This window comes from Poecilia latipinna, unplaced genomic scaffold, assembly GCF_001443285.1.
Source record: "Poecilia latipinna isolate Pla-1442-1.1 unplaced genomic scaffold, P_latipinna-1.0 Scaffold8, whole genome shotgun sequence".
NCBI lineage: Eukaryota > Metazoa > Chordata > Actinopteri > Cyprinodontiformes > Poeciliidae > Poecilia > Poecilia latipinna.
Genome location: NW_015112624.1, coordinates 1,055,884 through 1,075,513, shown reverse-complemented (window position 1 = coordinate 1,075,513; position 19,630 = coordinate 1,055,884). Strand labels below are relative to the sequence as shown.

General features: G+C 39.6%; 1 protein-coding gene and 1 long non-coding RNA gene across 7 annotated transcripts in view; one reads left to right on the top strand and one right to left on the bottom strand.

Annotated features, from left to right (window-relative positions):
* LOC106945080 (uncharacterized) overlaps window positions 1-18,425 on the top strand; it is a 21,898-nt gene extending 3,473 nt beyond the window's left edge. The window contains exons 2-3 of the long non-coding RNA XR_001424480.1: window positions 2,890-2,902; window positions 16,525-18,425. This is a non-coding gene — a long non-coding RNA (uncharacterized LOC106945080). The remainder of the gene's footprint in view (window positions 1-2,889; window positions 2,903-16,524) is intronic.
* Window positions 6,117-19,630, bottom strand: part of fgfr1a (fibroblast growth factor receptor 1a) — a 32,629-nt gene continuing 19,115 nt past the window's right edge. For 4 of the 6 annotated variants that reach the window (XM_015028441.1, XM_015028450.1, XM_015028456.1 and 1 more), the window contains 10 exons: window positions 14,356-14,552; window positions 13,914-14,059; window positions 12,446-12,567; window positions 11,807-11,917; window positions 10,581-10,771; window positions 10,346-10,468; window positions 10,185-10,255; window positions 9,970-10,107; window positions 8,410-8,515; window positions 6,117-7,289 (listed from right to left, as the gene is read on the bottom strand). In XM_015028441.1, the coding sequence (XP_014883927.1) occupies window positions 7,113-7,289; window positions 8,410-8,515; window positions 9,970-10,107; window positions 10,185-10,255; window positions 10,346-10,468; window positions 10,581-10,771; window positions 11,807-11,917; window positions 12,446-12,567; window positions 13,914-14,059; window positions 14,356-14,552 (1,382 nt within the window). In that variant the 3' untranslated portion in view covers window positions 6,117-7,112. The remainder of the gene's footprint in view (window positions 7,290-8,409; window positions 8,516-9,969; window positions 10,108-10,184; window positions 10,256-10,345; window positions 10,469-10,580; window positions 10,772-11,806; window positions 11,918-12,445; window positions 12,568-13,913; window positions 14,060-14,355; window positions 14,553-19,630) is intronic. The other 2 variants (XM_015028472.1, XM_015028479.1) reach the window with 1 other exon arrangement.

The window sequence follows — 19,630 nt, the reverse complement described above, 5'->3', positions numbered from 1 at the left end:
TTTCATGGAGTGTTTCCTATTTCTCTTTGTGGACATTTGTAAGTTTCACTGTTATTTGTTTTTCTAGTAATACGTTTTCAAGCTTTTTAGATTATGAGATAGGCTGTCAGCAATGTAAGTTGTAAATAGAATTAAGGGGCTGGAAATAAAATGTAATGATATTAGAATTATGGCAGCAAACCAGCACAACACAAAGAACTTTGCACAGTTTTTTACCCAAACTAACCGACTGAGTTCAAATGCTGTTGGATGTAGTTAATGTTGGCTAAAAGATTACTAGCTAATAAAAATACAGCACCTCGAGCTTGTTAACAAGTAGCCTGTAGGCTACTGATGATGTTGCCTATGTTCAAATCTGGTTACATTCCCATGAGTAACTTTTTAAAAAAAAAGAAGAAAGTATTTATTAGAGTAGTTTCACAGCACTGTACGTTTTTCTTTTACTTTAGTAATATTATTACTGCGACTCTTTTTTTTTTCTTTGCTACGATTCATTTTGCCCCCAACAAAACAAGCCGATGCACTGAATATGGGACTAGAAATTGGCCAAACCCTTCTGGGTTTGACCAATGGGATGTAGCGGTCCCATTGACACTTGCCTACTATGCCTGTTAGGAGACAGAACCCAAATAAAAATGTGTAGGGTGGTAAAGTGGAGGGGCCACTGGTTCCCTGGCCCCCCTGTTCTGGCGAAGCTGTGCAGATCACTTCCAGTTCAGACTTGTGGGAATAATGTATTTAGTGCCACAGATTCTATTGTTTTTCATAGCGCATGCTCACTGCATGCTATTATTACCCCTAGCAACAGTTGCCATGCTGCTGACAACGATATCAGCATGACTTTAAATGATGTCTGTGTCATGAGGTCCTGTTAAGAATGACTTTGTGATGTCATAGAGTCCATGACATCACCAACTGGTCAGTTAATTCTCAGGTCAGTTAACACAGAAATAATTTGGACATTTTAGCTCAGCTTAATACAGATGAGTAACGAAAACTCACAGCTCACTTTTTTTTAAAGAAACATGAAAACAAGGTTCTCCAACAAAGTCCATCCTGGTGAAACAACCCCGGATTACAGGGAAAAAAAGAACTTCTTTGGAAAGTGATTGAAAAATCTGCGGACGGACCAACTGCATCTTGTCAGAGAAACATTTTTGGAAGACCACCATGATCTTAACTTTTGAGAGAAACAGGAGAATTAAATGTGGATGTTCTCTCAGAGGTGTCAGAAGAGCTGAGTGAACAGATTTTCCAAAACCTCGCCAGAGATGCTTTTACACTTTGCTTCTGGACTGCATTTAATTGGACTTCTTGATTACCCAGGAGGACATAAAGTTAGTGTGGAAAAATTCAAACATCACCTGGAGAATCCTATTCCTTCAAAGAAAATGTTTACATTTACAAAATGAAAGATCAGAAAGACTTTTTTTCCTAGTGAGGACTTGTACTCAGATGAAAACTGCCTGAGTGAGGATTATACTCAGGCAGGCATGGACCTTGAACGATTTTTGAGGGACGCGAAAGAGACGGGTTTCAAAGACTAATGTCTCAGCGCAATCTAGAGAAACTCATCCATGCGTTTATCATTAGTCACATTGATTACTGCAACAGCGTCTTCACAGGTCTGACTAACAAATCAAACATCTGCAGTTGATCTAGAACGCTGCTGCTCGCGTTCTCATTAAAACCAGGAAGATAGAGCACATAACACCAGTTTTAAAGTCCCTACACTGGCACCTTGTAGCTCAGAGAATAGACTAAAATATTGCTGTTAGTTTATAAATCACTAAACGGTTTAGCACCACAATACATTAAAGATCTGTTGTTGTTGTACCAGCCTTCCAGATCCCTCAGGTCTCCTGGTTTCGGTCTGCATGCCCCAAACCAGAACCAAACAAGGAGAAGCAGCATTCAACTTCTAGGCACCACAAATCTGGAACAAACTTCCAGAAAACTGTAAAACAGCTGAAACACCTTTAAATCTCAACTTAAAACCCACCTGTTTAGAGTTGCTTATGGCTAAATTAGCTCTAGAGTGCGGGTTTTAATGTCTTTAATGTTTTTATCTTTATTTTTTTTTATCTATTAATTTTTTTTACTGTTTACATGCAGTGTAACATGACTCTGTGTTTCTGTTTTTAATATTGTAAAGCACTTTGAAATGCCTTGCTGCTGAAATGTGCTATACAAATAAAATTTGATTGATTGAGTGGGGACCGTGCTCCAAGTCAGGACCATGCTCCGAGTCAGGACCTGCCTCCGAGTCAGGACCTGCCTCCAAGTGAGGACCGTCTTCTGAGTCAGGACCTGCCTCCAAGTGAGGACCTGCCTCCGAGTCAGAACCTGCCTCCGAGTTAAGACCTGCCTCCGAGTGAGGACCGTCTTCGAGTCAGGACCTGCCGAGGAGTGAGGACCTGCCACCGACTCAGGACCGTCCTCCGAGTCAGGACCTGCCTACTGGTGAGGACATGCCTCGGAGTGAGGACATGCCTCTGAATCAGGACCGTCCTCTGACTGAGGACCTGCCTCCAAGTCAGGACCGTCCTCGGAGTGAGGACATGCCTCGGAGTGAGGACATGCCTCGGAGTGAGGACATGCCTCCGAATCAGGACCATCCTCCGAGTCATGGCCTGCCTACGAGTGAGGACCGTCCTCCGAGCCAGGACCGTCCTCTGACTGAGGACCTGCCTCCGAGTCAGAACCTGCCTCCGATTTAAGACCTGCCTCTGAGTGAGGACCTGCCTCTGAATGACAACCGTGCTCTGAGTCAGGACCGTCCTCCGAGTGAGGAGATGCCTCCGAGTCAGGATAGTCCTCCGAGTCAGAACCTGCTTCCGCGTCAGGACCTGCCTCAGAGTCAGGACCGGCCTCCTTAGCGTACTGCAGTACTTCTCAAATAGTTGGTGCGCCCCTACCCCTCCAGGTGTGGCGAAGTGTCAGGGGGGGTCGTGAGAAGCAGGACTTTATAATTGTCTTTATTCATGTTAACTGATAAACAAGCCTCCGGTCACTAGGTGGCAGTAGTGTTTAAACTAATCAACAGCCTGCCTGTTCAAGCCAGTAGAAGTAGCCACAGCACTGTTGTAAACGGAGCAGAAGAAAAAAACACCAAAAAAACGAAGCGAAGGATACAAGCGCGGATGTTTTGAAATATATCTATCTAGAGGAGAGATGGAGAAGTTTGACAGTGAAAAGAAAAACGGCAGCAGAGGTCAGTGGTTAGGATAAGAGATTCTTATTTTCAAATACAAGAATACAGTCATAATACTATGAGAACCCAGTTGTATTAGTAAAGTAATTTAAATATTGGCAGAGTAAAGACGCAATATTGCCGGAAGAAAGTCGTTAAATTAAAACGCTTCGATAGAGTGATATGTAACATGACCCGCTCAGCAAGTCTGGTTCTTTCCGTTAAATAAAAAGTTGTGAAAGCAATCGTTTCAAAGACCTGGGGTTGAAAATTTGCTTCTGATGTGCTAAAATATTTAGTGTAGTCATTTGTTAAACCAGTACCAACAAGTACCTTACAAGATCAGTATTCCGCAGTTTAGTGCACTATGGTGAAAAGCTATCATAAAATTAGTCTTTATTCTCATCCAACTTTACTCGTATTTAAAACACAAATCAAAAACTCAGAGTTTGGCACTTATACTCACGCCATCATAATCAAGTAACTGTAGCTCACAGAAAAAGGGCAAGAAATAGACAAAACCTATTTTTATTGTTAATCTCTTATTGTTAATTTCATCTCTTCTCATTTGACAAGCTGAACTATTAGCAATATTGCTGCAAATTTTTCCACAATAAATCTTAAGAACTATATAGCCTACCTTGTGGAAACTAAACGGAAGAAGCTGACAAGTAATCAATGTACATTAAGTCTAAAAATGCAAATCCCAGTGAATAATTTGCACTTTTTTAAACTGAGTCTTGATTAAATGTTAGTGATTCCCTCATAAACTGATTTTGGAAAATATTTTGAGCCTTACAATAATAAAACAGCAGTTTTGATAATAAGGTCATACAATGTTGGAGCCAGTGGTTTGTACGATAAATTATTAAATATGAACAGATTCGCAATAGTATTTAAATCCTGGGGAGGGAAGGGCACTGAGCAGGGGGGGCGCGAAAAAAATTATGATCCCTAGGGGGGCATGACAGAAAATAATTGAGAAACACTATGCTAGATGTTTAATTAGGCAAGACAAAAGGGTCAATCAACTTCTGCGGGTAAAACTGGCCAGAAGCTGAGAAACGGCTCTAATGCAGCAAATATGTACAACAGAACAGCAATCAAATGGTCGTAGTACAGGGATGTTTACTGGAGTCCCTGTGAGTTAAGTGTGTTTTGAATTCCTGCGCTGATTAGCCATAAACACAAGACATCTGTGGGGTGGAGGGGGGCAGTGAAAAGAGTTGCAATCCTAAAAACGATGTCGATATAAACTTCTGTTTTACCATCTGAACGGAAAACCGTGATACAAGATGAGCTGGTGTATGTCAGCAAGAGTTTGGCTAATATTTGGGTAGCCGGAATGCCAGTATTCCCAAATGAATTTGGATTCCACATTTACAAAGATCGTGTTTCTCCCCTGACGCTGCCATTGGGAGCTTCTCAATTAGACGCCGAGCCGATCCTCAGACTGACTCCATAAATCACAAACTCTCGGCCGGCTTAAAAAATTTAACTGTTGCCACACTGGATCAACAGACAACAAAAACTCAGACAACCAAACTCTTCTTGTGCCATCTGTCAAAAGTGATAACACCCTTCACCTAATGGCACCTCGGCACCATTAGCAGGCTGTAAAGCGAGGTCTTCTATTAAGCAGGACTCTCCATCATCACCCCAACCACAGCACACAGATCGTTCTTTATTACCGCCCGTCTCCAGGAGATGATATTTATCCTATAAACAATGAGATCATTTCTATACTTGAATCTTGGGGCTGTATATGAAAATTCATGTATATGCACAAAAGAAATCGTACCCTAATTTTGATCGTGTCACATCTACAAACATCGACGTATTTTTGGGAGATTTAATGTCAAATAAGTTACTTTCATAATTTATTACAAATAAAAATGTGAAAAGTTTGATTTAAAAAAAAAAAAACTTGCAGCATCTAAATACAATCCATTGCAAGCTAATCTCTAAACACAGAAGAAAAGCATGTAGATGAGCAGTTTTTTGGATGAAGATTAAAAATGGTGTTCATATGCCTGAATGGCCTAATCAAAGTCCAAACTCCTAAATCCAATTTAAAATCCATGGAAGGTCTTCAGAATTTATTTTCAGATTATCTGGCAAAGAACAAACAAAAAAGTCAAAACTCCCAATGTGCAAATCTAGCAGCGACGCACCACAGAAACACTTGATTCTGTTCATTTGCACGTTTTTTTCTTTTTCACTTTACAATTATGCTTGTCGGTCTGTCACTTAATATCCTAAAAAAATACATTCAAGTTTGCAATTCAGATTTGATGATGACTACTATCAAATATCAGAGTAGTGACCTGTTTTGAGCACACGGTATTCTAGTTTTATTCACACACCTCAAAACCTTTAATGCTTGTTGGTATTAAAGTAGCTTCAATGTGTTAGTCATTAAAAAAATAAAACCACAGAAAGTATTTGAAGCAAAACTAAATGTACTGAAGGGTAAGTGCAATGACCCAAGGAGTGAAAAAAAAAAAAAAAAAAGTGTGAGGGGGGTTGGATGTTCGTCTGTTGCATGGAGATGGCAATCCAGCTGATGCATCAGCCAATGGCAGGCAGCCAGAGTCGGGCATCAAGGTTGGCAGAAGCTGATGGATTGGGAGAGAAGCACCGGCGCTTGCCAAGCCGCCGGACGTGGTTATAAATCACACGTTTACTGCCGAGTTGCGAGTCGCTGCACTCTACAGCATTTCTTCTGATGTCAGCAGCACATTATCATATCTAATCAGACCACAGCAACTCACGTAAAAATAAATTAATAAAACGAAAATAAATAAAAAAAGTTTGAAGTGGCAAACATTCTCATCCATAAACATAATTGACATCCAAAACATAAAAGAAAATGTGGATATTTATATGCCAGTTTATAGAGTGGAGTTCATACTCTGAAAGCTCAGCTTGTTTAACAATAATATTTTATTTAATGTAATCCTTTTTAACGGTGACACACGTGTTTCGCGACTCCCCCCGCCCCCATTTCATCCGACGGCAGCGGATGTAACCCGCTGTTAGAGCGTTTACATTACAGTAATACAGTTCATCACATGAAAGTCAGGCACAGTGGAAGTGCATGGTGTTGACAAAGGCAGATTGCTCTGGATTTTTACCAACCAGGAATATTTACAGATGCGACCGTTGAGGATAAACATAATTGCGAGCAAGAAAAAGAAAAATCTTTCTTCACAAGCATCGGGTTAATTTGTATTGCAAGGTTGAGCTATGACACACATTTTTATTTGACATTGATATGATTTCCATTTTGATTCAGCGGAATCATAAGAGAGAAAAAAAAAAAAGAGAAGCAAAAACTGGTCACATAATCTTCAGAAATTATTTAAAATAAGCTCACTCCTGCCCCTGACTATATTAGAAAACAGACCAAACAATACCATTCTTGTACAAAAAGACAATAAATCAATTATGGTAATAAAAATAAGAGTACATTGTAAATATATATTCATATTTTTTATTTTCTAACTGTATTTACAAGAGGAGAGTGAATGAGGGGTGTTGCAATTTTTCTGGATTTGGTCCAAAAAGCAGAATTATGACCTTTAGAAGAAGAAAAAAAAAAAGTAGAAAAAAACCCAACTCTTGATCAGTTCATCCCATTCTCCTGACTGAACTGTGGAATGCCCAAAGTGAAGAGAAAAGTTGAGTCCGTTTTCTGAGAGAAATCACCATTCGCCTTCACCAGCTGCAATCTGCAGTCCCATTGGTCCAACACAGAGTCTCCGAGCTCCTCTCTTGCAGAGGATTTAAAGTCACTATTATTACTTTTATTATTTTAGCTTCATCTCTGGGAATGTGTGCGGGGTGGAGGGCAAAGTCCAACCCCATGAGGCAGGGAGCTGAGGAACTGTCAGTGTCTGTGAGCGAGTGCGAGGTGTCAACGTTTCTTAATGGCTGCCCCGTTGGAGTGGGGAGGGAATTTGGGTAGGCAGGGCTCCTCCACGCCGGCGTCGTGAGAGAAAACAGAGTCCTCACCGGAGGAGCAGGTGGAGCTCCGCGTCTCCGGGTAGCTGGGCGAATATTGGTCCAGAGGCACGGAGAGCTCCAGGTAAACCTGGGAGGAGCAACAAGACGGTGAAACATCGAGCAACTTCTCTTCCAACTAGGGATGCAAGTTATCGACTAATAACTGCATTGATCTATAGTTTGGTTGGTTGTAAATACCTGTATACAGTCACACTAATGACAAATGTCAATTAAAAACTATACACAAGTACACCTTCGCCTCAGGGAAAAGGTGGTTGTACATTTTTAACTCTGGTGCAGAAAACGGGTTGAAATTCGATCCATTAACTGTGTGTTTATGTAACGACTTTCGGTGGAAATTGGACTGCATGTGAAAACAAACCTTTATTAACCATTCAGACTAACAGACAACAAAAATTGTCAGATGTTATCCAGTGAAAGTAATTCAAAAATGGTCCAAATAATTTGGATGAATTTTTGTACTTTATTTCCTTCTTACAAAAGGTTTCTGTCGTGTTCGTGTTTTAGAGTAGGTATGGAAAGACCATGTTTGACCTGTTTTGCTCTGGCATTTTGCACCCAAGTTTGTTATACGTCTTATCCATCGAAAGAAAAAGATCTAAAACTTTAGATAACTCAAACGAGATATTAATAAAGAATTCCAACATGGCTAAAATCTCTTAAAAACATCAAATTGTAGGAGAAAGATTTCCAGGATTCAAAATGCCGCATGAACTAAAACAAATTATTGCAAGGGAATGCAAAAGAAAAGATTTCCCTCAAGTTCTTTAAGGGACTTCGTAGCCATCATGTCCTCGCTTTCATAGCACATCAGTAATCTTTTTATTGAGAAGTTGCTATGACGATGATAACTTTAATGAGCTTGTTCAGTGCTTATATTTCAGTTGAGAACCTTAAAGTGCATTTTCCATCCCACACAACAGACTCTGATTGGGTCGTTTCTCTTTCCTGTTCTGGTACAGCCCCGCCATCTTTGTTTGTGTATTAACTGGCTCTGCTTAAGGATGACCTGCGGCACCCTCTGCTGGTTAGTGGTTAAACTAACACTAAAAGAACATCTAACCAAATTTTGTTAATCAAATGGAACCAATTTTAATCCAATAAAATCTTAACCAACACTAAATCATAAATCAATTATTTTTCAGCGTCTCTAGAATTTGGTGCTTGCAGGGCAGGTCCAGACTCACCTGGTCAGACGTCATGGCCAGACTTCGATCTAGATCCTCCACCAGCTGTTTGAATGTGGGTCTCTGAGAAGGCACTGCATGCCAGCAGTCCCTCATCATCATGTACCTGCACAGATCACAAGATCCAACAATCAAGCTCCCCGAACATCAACCTCGGCTTTATTCTCCGAGATCAAATCTCACGTCGAAGGAATGTTAAACTGGTCAGAGGGGAGCTCATAAAGCAGACGTTCGGTTTCCGAAGGTAGATGATATAACAACAAAACTGCACAGTATGTTCCAGCTGGAGCTCGCACCGTGCTAAGCATTTTATTTCATCGGCCATCACACAAACATTAAGTGGGAACATTATAATGTTGCCAAGCACCTGGAATGTTCTTCTGCTATAAACCAACATGGGTAATATAAATATTAATGCCAACTGCTTGGACAGAGAACAAGGTGTGAGACTAAGCTAAGAGTCATACTGTCGGCGCTTGTTTACTAGCCTGTTGGTAGCTTTTAATAATAATAATTACATTTTATTTTTGGAATGACCAGTCATTTTGAAGCATAAACACTGCTACATACATGGTACCTTTCAGAACTTGAAAGGTGTAAATACTTTAAGTTTTAGTCAGGTTACAACAAAAATCTTCCATGTATTTCAGCTGGGGGTTTGACAAATATAGATCTTAAAAGAGAGGCATGCATTAATATAATTTTTTTTAACCCTTTTACGCTGGTCCCCTGTAACAGAATCAGCTGCAACCCTTTAAATTGGTAAATGGTGTAAACTTAATCTCAGCATAAATCCAGGACCTCAAAGGTTTGTTTGTAGTGAACAAACTGCATTATGAAGACCATCCAGACAGAATGGCATGTGTAACATGTTTACTAATATAACTAAGACGCCAGGCAAGGGGGCATAGCAAACATGTGGAAAAAACAAAGGTGCTCTGGTCAGATTACATTAAAAATTAGACTCATTTGGAGGAACAATCATAATTTTTAACAAACCAGTTCTATGGTGAAACATGATGGTGCCAGAACGATGCTTTGGGTATTTTATTATTTATTTTTTTCGTCTTTTAGTCAGCAGGGACAGAAGAAGCTGTTCAGAGTAGATAAGATCAATGAAGCTAAATACCAAATTCTGGAAGCAACAAATGAATTAAGACGAAGGTGAAGACTCACCTAAACATGCAGGCCAGAGCTAACATGGAGTGATGTTTGTTAAAACATATTAATGTGTTAGCCTGGGCTTAAAGTCCAGACAGCAATACCACTGAGAACCTGTGGAAGGACCTGAAAACATCCGTCAAGAAGCATGCATCACTTTTGCTTCCACCTCCAAGTTATGCACCACTTGTTTTTCTTGGTTCATCAGAATCCTAATATAGTGTATTGAAGATTGTGGTTGGAAATGTGGAAAAACTATGTTTTGGATGCCTTTAGGCAGCGTCTGAAAATGTCTGGTTATGTCGTCCCGATATGTTGCTTTCAGAGAGTGTGGAAAGGAAAGATCATCACTGTTTAAACTGTAAAACCCAACAGAACAGTGCAGCGTTGGTTCCTTACAGCTCATGAGTGCACGTCGAAGGCTTGTCCATTCGGTGACCTTCCTTCAGCAGCTTGAACAACTCCTCCACTGGCACACCAGGGTACGGAGAGCCTCCCAGGGTGAAGATCTCCCACAGCAGAACCCCAAACGACCAGCTGAAGAGAAAAACCAGAGAGGCGTGTTTTATTCTGACTGTATAGAGGTTTTATTCATACAGAGAAGTGATACTCACACATCACTTTGGTGTGTGTATATCCGGTCAAACAGAGCCTCGGGGGCCATCCATTTCACCGGTAAACGACCCTGCAGAAAAGGCGCGGATTTTGCTATGGTGTCTCAGAATGAAATGAAAATAATTACTTTCTTTTACATTAAAACTTCGGCAAAACTCACATTGGTGGTCTTCTTATAGTAATCAATGTGGTGGATATCTCTTGCGAGGCCGAAGTCGGCGATTTTCATCACATTGTCCTCAGTCACCAACACATTGCGAGCTGCCAGATCTCTGTGGATGCACTAAAAGCATAAAAACGGATCTTATTAACACTCAAGTCACGGGATAAATGTTGGATGTAGAAAGATTTGACGGTTAGAACATCACCGTCTAAAGCAAGCTGTTACTGGTTACCTTTTTGGAGGCCAAATACTCCATGCCTCGAGCCACTTGGTACGCACAGGACACCAGGTCTTTGATGGACATGGTCTCCACTGGAACCTGGTCTGGATTGTAACAGTACTCCATCCCTGGGGGGCGCCGTGCTCGTAAGTACTCCCTAAGGTTGCCCTTGGACGCATATTCAACTATAACATATAGTGGACCTAGAAATAGAAACAATGCTTGATGATATTTGTTTGATATATACATATAAAAAAGTAAAAATAGGAGTTAGCCAGTTACTGGTATCGGTGAACAACAAGGTTTAAAACTTTTTATTTTATCGTAGTCTAATAAAATACTTCATCATAGCGTTTCTGCTGTTTGAAATCCTTTTAATGAGACAGCAAAACGTGCCAGAGGGACCAGAGTTTTTCTGGGTGGCTGTTTGGAGTTCAGAGTAATCCAGTGGTTCTCACATCCCACCTGTTGCTGAACAATAACCGTTAGCTGGCTGAGAGACCGCTGCTACACTTTTTCTTACAAAAATGTGACCAACAGCTTTAATAATCACAGCAAGAAATTATGGATTAGTCCCAAAATCTGGCTACAGTGATGAACTCAGACCTGGACCTTCAAAGACACACAAAGATGACTACAAAATCAGCCTTTTGTCAGCTGAAAAGGGATACTTTTCTGCTCAACAAGAACTTGAAAATTCTCCGTCGAGATTAAAACTCCAGCCAAAACTACAACTGAAAAAAATAATAATAATAATAAAAAGCGCTAAGTGCTGACTGCAGAATGTGGAAGCACAAACATGTTCAATCAATTACTTTAATATATTGGAGCTAAATGCGAGTAGAACATAACCTCCAGCTGTTGCCAAAAGTCATGAATAAAATTGCATCAGTATGGATTAGCAAACCGCAATTTACTGAAGGCTTTTAATTTGAAATGTGAGCAATGTCAGTTTTGTGGTCATTGGAGTTCAGGGTTTTTTCTTTTTTCCCCAAGGCACGAATAATTGTAGAGAAATGACAGCAGCCACAGTTGAATCAAGCTGCGAGCTCGGAAGCTGGTGTCAGAATCATTTATACATGCTTTTCTACACACTCCCCAATGAGAGGCTTACAGCAGCACCCTTGTCTGGGGGCGGGGGGCAACCATGCGCGCGCGCGTGTGCATGTGTGCATGCGTGTGTGTGGGCGCCGAGCGGGGCAGGTCAGTATCAGCTCCCTGCTCGTCTCGTCTCTTACCATCCTGTGTACAGGCTCCCAGCAGATTAATGATGTTCTTGTGCTTGCCGATGATCTTCATCATCTCCATCTCTGAAATCAGGTCTGACAGGTCTTTCTCTGTAGCATCAGCTGCACATGGTGAAAAAAAAAGTAGAAAAGAAGTCATGTTAGACTAATCAGTACTCATTCTGCTGGTGAAGAGGCAAAAGAAAGGCTTCCCGGTTGTGACCTTGCTAGATATAAACACCATCGCTGCAGCTGTTTAGTAACAGAGTGCTGTTTGTTGTTTGCAGAACGCTCCTTGGGGAGGAGTACTTAAAGCACAAGACAATAAATGCTACTTTCCCTCCATCTTCACTCCTCTGTGGAGTTTAATGAACACCATTTTATATGAGATGGCAAGGGTTCTCATAAATTTTTACTCTGCTCTCCCATTTGCTTCATGGCAGGGATCCAGTTGTAGATCCCTCTCATCCAAGTTTTTTTTTTTTTTTTTTTTTTTTAAATGTCCCTAAAGTCCGGAGATCGCCCCTTTCTGCCCATTTTTTTACACCCTAAAAACTTTCCTTTCTGCAAGATGTAAATTACCCAACTTATTTTTGTAAATCACAAAAATTACCAGAGAGCTCAGATTAACTCTTTAGCTAAATTGCTTACATTTCAACATTTTCACCGCAACCTTGGTCACACGGTTCGGCTTCTCCTTGTCCAGACCCAGAACCTCCCCCATCATCACCTGACCGAAGCAGCCTTCACCCAGCGGCTTCCCGAGAACAAGTCTGCGAAGAGGAGAGAGGATCGTTGAGGAATTTCAAATGAAGCAACAGCATTCAGCTGCTAAGTGAGTAAATATTGTTTACATAGCGCTTTTACAGGTGAAAACCACAAAGTGCTTCAAAGAAGCTACAAAAGTAAAAAGTTGAGCACTTTTGAAAATAAATTGCCTCAAGAAATAAACATGAAAGAGGTGCTAAAGCAAACCACACATAAAACAACGTAAATCAAATAGATGTTTGTAATGGAAAGCCTATAAAAACAAATTCTATTCAATTTAACAATACTATATTTATCCCAAATGGAAATTAAACGTCGTAAATCAAAGTATCAGCCATCTCTGGTAGCAGTAGGTCTTTCTGTGAATCTGTAGAAGCCTCTGACTGAAGACACTGTTGCTCCATTTCAGCTGACATGCTAACAGCAGAGATGATATTACACAGTAACTTTCCCTGGATGACGCCATCAGCACTGCTAATCCACCTTGTTTGCTCTTGCCGCGACTCTTTAAATCCCTGTCTGGCTGTTTGGCTAGGAAGCAGGACAAAAAGAAGATGAAGTTGTGGATATGATCTTTGTTACTACAAAGAAGATAGAAGAGATGGTTAGGGTTAGTTGGGTTGTTACTTTGCTCTGTAACAAAGTCTCTTTTCCGACTCCCCTGGGATTTTGGGTCGTGGTTCAGGTATTATTTGAGCTTTTGAGATGCTAATCAGCTGCTCCCAGTTGGAAAATAAATACCTTGTTGCCACAGCTACATATCATAACTGTCAGAAACTAAGAGAAAAAAAATAAACTAAGAGCAAAAAGCATTCCAGCTACGCAGGGAATATTTTTCCAAACATGCAATGTCTCAAAAATAAGAACAAAGAGCTAATCCAACATGCTGCCATCTTGAGAGACGCAATTCCATAACAGCAAATTTCTAGAAATTTATTTTAGATGCTGTTTAAGAGAAAAAGTCCAAAAGTGGAGGAAGGATAACAGAATCAGGCTAGGCTTGTTTCCTCTGGTCTAAACAAGAGTCTTTGGCTCTGACCAGATGACCTCAGAAAGCAAAAGAGTATATAAATACTTAAGAAGTTACAACAGATGTAAAATTTTTCTCTATCTTGTGTTTGCTGAGAGGAGTTGTAGCCTGACTGGAGACAGCAAATCTCCTTATTCAAACATGTACAAATCCTGTACATGTTGTCCGGCATGAAAGCGCGGACGACGACCTCCAGCTCAGTTGGCGAGACGACGGATTCAGCGATAGTTAGAAAGTGTGCAGCAGGTAGAATCGACGACTGCGCCAAGCACCAACGAGAGGCAGGAGCCACCATAAATTTACAGCCGAACGAAGACCTACTTGTCTCTGGGGATCTCCCAGCGGGGATCCTGCGGTAGCTCATATTCAGACACTCCTGTCAGCATCGGAGTGCCACTGGAGGAGAGGCGGGAGGGACGAACCAACATCACTCCAGAGTGGATGGAGGAGCTCGAGTCCACAGACACCTAAAGGGAAAGAAGGGGGACATTACTCCTCTCAAAGTGGAACACACACAGATATGAGGCATTTATGAAGCCAGTAGTAACGCCCTGGTGCAATTTCTGTAAAAAATAAATAAAAAAATCTCAGTAGTCTTCTTATACGTACCTGATGTAAGACCTACAACGCATATAAAGGAGTCAATGCGTTTAGAAATGTTAGCTAAACATAATGAAAAGCTTTGAGTTTATAAGACAGAGTGAGCCACCGCCAGAAGGAAAGATGAAGGAGTATAAATATGGCAAACCCCCTATCTACTTTCTGTTACCTGTCTGCGCAGAGGGATGCTTTTGGCCAGCTTGTGGACTGCCAGCTGACTGTTGAAGTCGCTCTTCTTTGAGGAGGCCCGAATCTTGAGGATGATCACGATGGTGATCATGATGGCGATCAGAAAGAAGCCCACACAGTAGATCACCACCTCCAAGTAGGTGTTGCTGGACGGGGGGTATGGTGTGACAGCTAGATGAGCAGCGGCGTGACAGAGGAGCGGGGAGAAGCAGGGTAAGCTGTCATGAATCAGCTAAAACTCAGGACAGAAGGAGCTCACAGCAAGGAATGACCAATGCTGTTATACACATATGTACAAAAATAATAATAATAAATCAGCAATGTCGTACAAAGCTTAAAAGTCAGACTCTTTGAACTGTATGGGACAGAAATTCAGCACATTTCACCCTTTCCAATCACACTGAAGTCATATTCTTCAGACGTGCTTCCTAACAACTCTGATTAAAATAGAAAAGTGATTGTTTTGATCTTGCAAAAACATTCACACCTCCAAACTTTTCACACATTTTCTCAAACAATAAACTTCAACACAAAATAGAACATATTTGTGAAGTGAAAGGAAAAGGATGCAAGCTTCTCAAAAATGTTTTACAGATAAAAACCTGTTAAGTGTGGCACGGTAAATGCATATCCTTAGCTTGACGCAATCATTTTCAATATCCATCGTTGTAATGGCTTTTTTTAAAATTATTACAATTATTATTTTTGGTTATTTCATTCAGTTGCAGTTTAAAACGAACATGTCATGTGTCGATATAAACAAAAGGAGTAGATGGAGCATACAAAAAAAAACACCAGGATGATGATTTAGTTTCCAAGCCAACCTTGGCTCTCGTCTGACCAACGTATTTTTACATGGCTTGTGACAAACCGCAAAAATGATCTTTGAAACAACAACAAAAAAAGATAAAGCTCAGATATGTGAAGTGTTAAGCTAAAAACGGTTGGAAAATAGTTTTATAAATTAACCTTGATGGTGATGTTTAAGCTGGATGAATATTGGGAATAAATTACATACACGAGGGCTGGATTAACTAATTAATTTAGGAGTATCAAAAATGAAAAGGAGTTGAATACAAATCCACAACACAACTTTTAATGTAAAAGGAGAAGAAACGGTGAATGCATCATTTCCTTCCACTTTCCAACCACGCTGTGCTTTGTATTGGTTTAATTACACAAAGTAACTGCACAGAAACGTACATATAAAGTTCAATTGCTTCTTGGTTTACTGAGGCCATTTGTCCATGAAAGCCTACAGTTCCAAGGATCTGACTTTTAAACACGTTCATTACATTAGAAACAATTATGTTTACTTCATAGTCCATGTCTCATCTTACATATAACTCAACAAGCATTGTGAGGTTTGTGCTCTGCTTCAATTAAAATGGCATCCAATTGATTCTCATGCTTCAATCTTAAACGAGTTGTGTGTTGGTTCTGGTAACTTGCTGCTCATCACACAATACGTTACAAATAAATTACAGAAAAATTGTATTTAGATTAAAAAATAAACCCATCAAATTCAGATCTTGTTTTTTTCCTCCCACTTGATAAAAGCACCAACATTTATTCATACCAGTAGAAAGGGTGTAATAGGTTGCACTTTTCATCAAACAAAAACGAACAAACAACAGTAATAATTTAGTTTGAGAAGCAGTCGCAAATTTGGAGCGGTTGAGAAAACAGTTTTTGTTCGTGTTTTGTTCTACCGATAAACTCTTAAAAATTAAATAAGATTTAGTAGAATAACACATTTCAGTCACTGTTATTTCAGTCTGTTGTAAAGCTCAATTATTTTGACATCACCGTCATTAGGAATGGAAGGGATTAAAATCTTAGGCCTGTTTTTTGGTTGTTTTTTTTTAGGGATTTGCTTTTGCAGCCAAGCGCATGTTACCAGGTCGAGATTTGGATGACATTGTAGCTGCAGTAAAAGCCAAACCTAAAGCATTGGGAGGCAGGATTTTCATAATTAAAGTAACCCTGAGTCATTTATTCAAAACCTGTCCAGCTGACGCTTGTGAAAGGACACCAAGAGGAATCGTCTCACCAAACAGCCTAGAAATTTCCTCGGCTATGGAAATTTCTATCACATTCAGTCGGCATGTAAAAAAAGTTGGATTTGTGTTCTGATCAGCAGCCTGAAGAAATTATTGAAGATTTCATGTCTTCCCATTCACTTTTTCTGAAGAAGGGATTTCTGAAAATCTGTAAATGATTATTTAGTGCTGATGTATGATAGTTATTGTTTAGTTATGTTTTGTAGAAGCTTTTTGTTTATCCAAGTCAGTTTTAATTGGTTCTAGAATGTGTTTGCTAATTTTTATTAGTTATTTGTTTAGTTTTTGTTAGTTGTAGTAATTTTGGTTTTGTCATACTTAGTTACTATATTATGTTTCTGCATAAATCAATTTGGTAATTAATACTCAACATAAGACACCATTTACAAAAAGGTATCCAGTTATTGCTGAACAAACTGACTGGTGTTTTCTCCCAACCTTTGCCGTCGACATTTTGCAGACTAGCATATGTGCTGCCAATAGGCCTATACAAGAAAAAGCACAAAATCTCCAAGACATTCACTCAAAGAGTTGCTGAATGATTAATTAAGTGCAAGTTAATTCAGACTGGCACACAAGTTGCAAAAGGAAGATCCAAAGCTCTGATGATAAGCAATTAAAAAACTGAAGGTTAAACCAGGGTGTGGCAAACCATAAACTACACATGGAGCAGCCTGATGCAAATATCTATGCATCTGCAACCAAAACTATCCTATGAAAGTTATCAGAATCCTGTTTGCAAAACTCTTGCCTGTGTATACAAAACTATGTGAACAACATCAACTCACTCTTGTGGCCTCAGCATCTCTGGAATCATGAGACAAATTCAGTTTCTCTTGAAGGAATGAATTCAAACCACTGGCAAACAAACTTTTCACACAACCATCGATCACTGACAAATTCTCAGACTTGATTAGAAATGATTAACAAAGTAGTTCAACTTTACAGTCTTACTACTGACAAAATCAATATATTTAATAACAACATGGGAATAAAAATCAGATTAATGAGCGGATGAAGAAACAGGATGCGGAAAGGACAGGTTGAAGGGCAAAGAAGCCAATGAGCACCAGAAGCTCTGAATTCAATTATTCTGGATCCACACTGTCCAACATGTGGCAGACTCAAAACAGTAAAGCAACAAAATAAGAATATCACAGCATAAAATCAGCAAACCATGAAACAAGCATGCAATAGAAAGACAATTTACAATAGCCTTTAATTTAAACGCCTAAGTAAGATGGAACAGTCTTACTTTGCATTGAAGTCAGTCAAGTCAACCGCAATGTCCAAAACTCCCAAAATTGAAAAAGGAAAAAACCTTGTTCTCTTCAAGCATTAGGCGTAAAGCTGGTGTCCCAGCTGCAAGTTCTCAGCAGAATCTCTAGTACTTTAGGTTGGAAAACCGAGGAAAGTACTCTTCTTGTCGAGGAATGGAGAGGTTGCTAAGGTAGGTCTCCACAGGTAGACGACTGAAGAGACATTCATGTCTACGGGAATGCAGCAACATGGGTTAACGCAGACCACTTTCTAGAAGTTCTCCAGTGAACACTGTGAAGGTTTGAAACAAATCATCTCCCTGACCAACAGGTTAGAAGAAAAAGGTTCAGAGCTCTTGTGCCTCCATTGGGTTATTCCTGGAGCACTAGGAAGACAAACCTGGAAAAACTTGACACCAAATCCCTAAACTGAACTAAGAATTTTGTGAAGCGTCCCAACTCTAATAGTCATAACTACAAAAACACATTGTTCCTTCTTTATTTCCAATTTAACATTAAAAAACTATAGATGCGCAAAGAAGTTAAAGTGTGACAAGAACTTGTCAATCTTCAGCTTGATCAGCCCTGACCGCTTTCCAAAAACTCAAAAATTAGATGTTTTCCAATCAGTAAACACTCTATAGCTAGACGCCACAGGATTCTTTAGTTTTTATTGGGGCTGAAATGATTAATCGTATAAAAGGACACAATCAGAGAAGCAAGCAAGCCAAAAAAGTACAAAAATGTACACATTTTGCATTTAAAATAGAAAAAAACCCCACATTTTTCTGTAAATATTTTCTACCCAGACCTCAAGTGTTTTTGAGTTTTGTAAAATAAATAAATATAAATACTGCTCTGTTAATCCAAATATAAACAGATTAGTATAGATGTTAAGTCAAGCAGAAGGGCTGAACTTTTCCCATTTTGATGGTAGAAGGAATTTTTTAACCTGCAGATGCTACAAATGATCAAGTAGATTAATATCCTCTAGATTAATGTTATTGCATTTTGGTAATGTTCATCCTCTTACTTAAAAGGAATTTGTTTATTTGCACCTTTTAATGCAATGTGTAATATTGTAAAAAAAAAAATGCTCAAGTGGTTAAATAAAAAATCTGCAGGATGTGCCATTTTTTAAATTCAGCTAATCAATAGAATAATCAAGAGCTAAAATAATTAGTTGTTCTAGTTTTCATCATCTGTAATGGAAGATGTTTAATTTTGGAAATGTTGGAAGTTTTTTGTTTTATCTAAGAGGTAAGGTCAGGAATGCATTTTCAAGGAAACAAACAGACTATCTTGGTAGTGACAGGTTTGTGGACTATGCTAATTGTGAATACAAATTTCTTAAAATTGTTTAAAATATTACATAATTCTGTTTTCATTTTGAATCGGAAAAACCTTTATTTACAGCAACAGCTTTCACATGCTAACAGCAGGAAGAACGCTGTTCTTTAATCTTTTCATCTCAGTTCTAACAGAGGTGTTGTCTTCTGTAAACGGCAGATTACCGCTACTTTTGCAACATAATGACCCCATGTTGAGATGTGCAACTCAAACAAAATATACTGACTGAAGTGCAACCATTACACCCCTAACCAACACCAGCAACACAAATGAGTTACACCTGTGAGAAGACTGACTGACAAGCAGCTTGATAATTGGAGAAGGACCCATTCCAGCATCCTGAGGAATGAGACGCATCCTTTGCAGCGAGCCAATTATCAAAGCTAGCCACTCTGCTCACAGCAGGAAATGACATCAGCAATACATGTCATTTGAAGCGCTTGTCAAAGAAAATCAGCCTGATACAAATTTAAATGCAAACACCCATTAAGTAGCAGAAAGAAAGAGTTCAAAGTGAAATCTGACCACAGCTGCCAAACAACCCCTACTATAAACTATTAAATGTAATTCTAGGTGA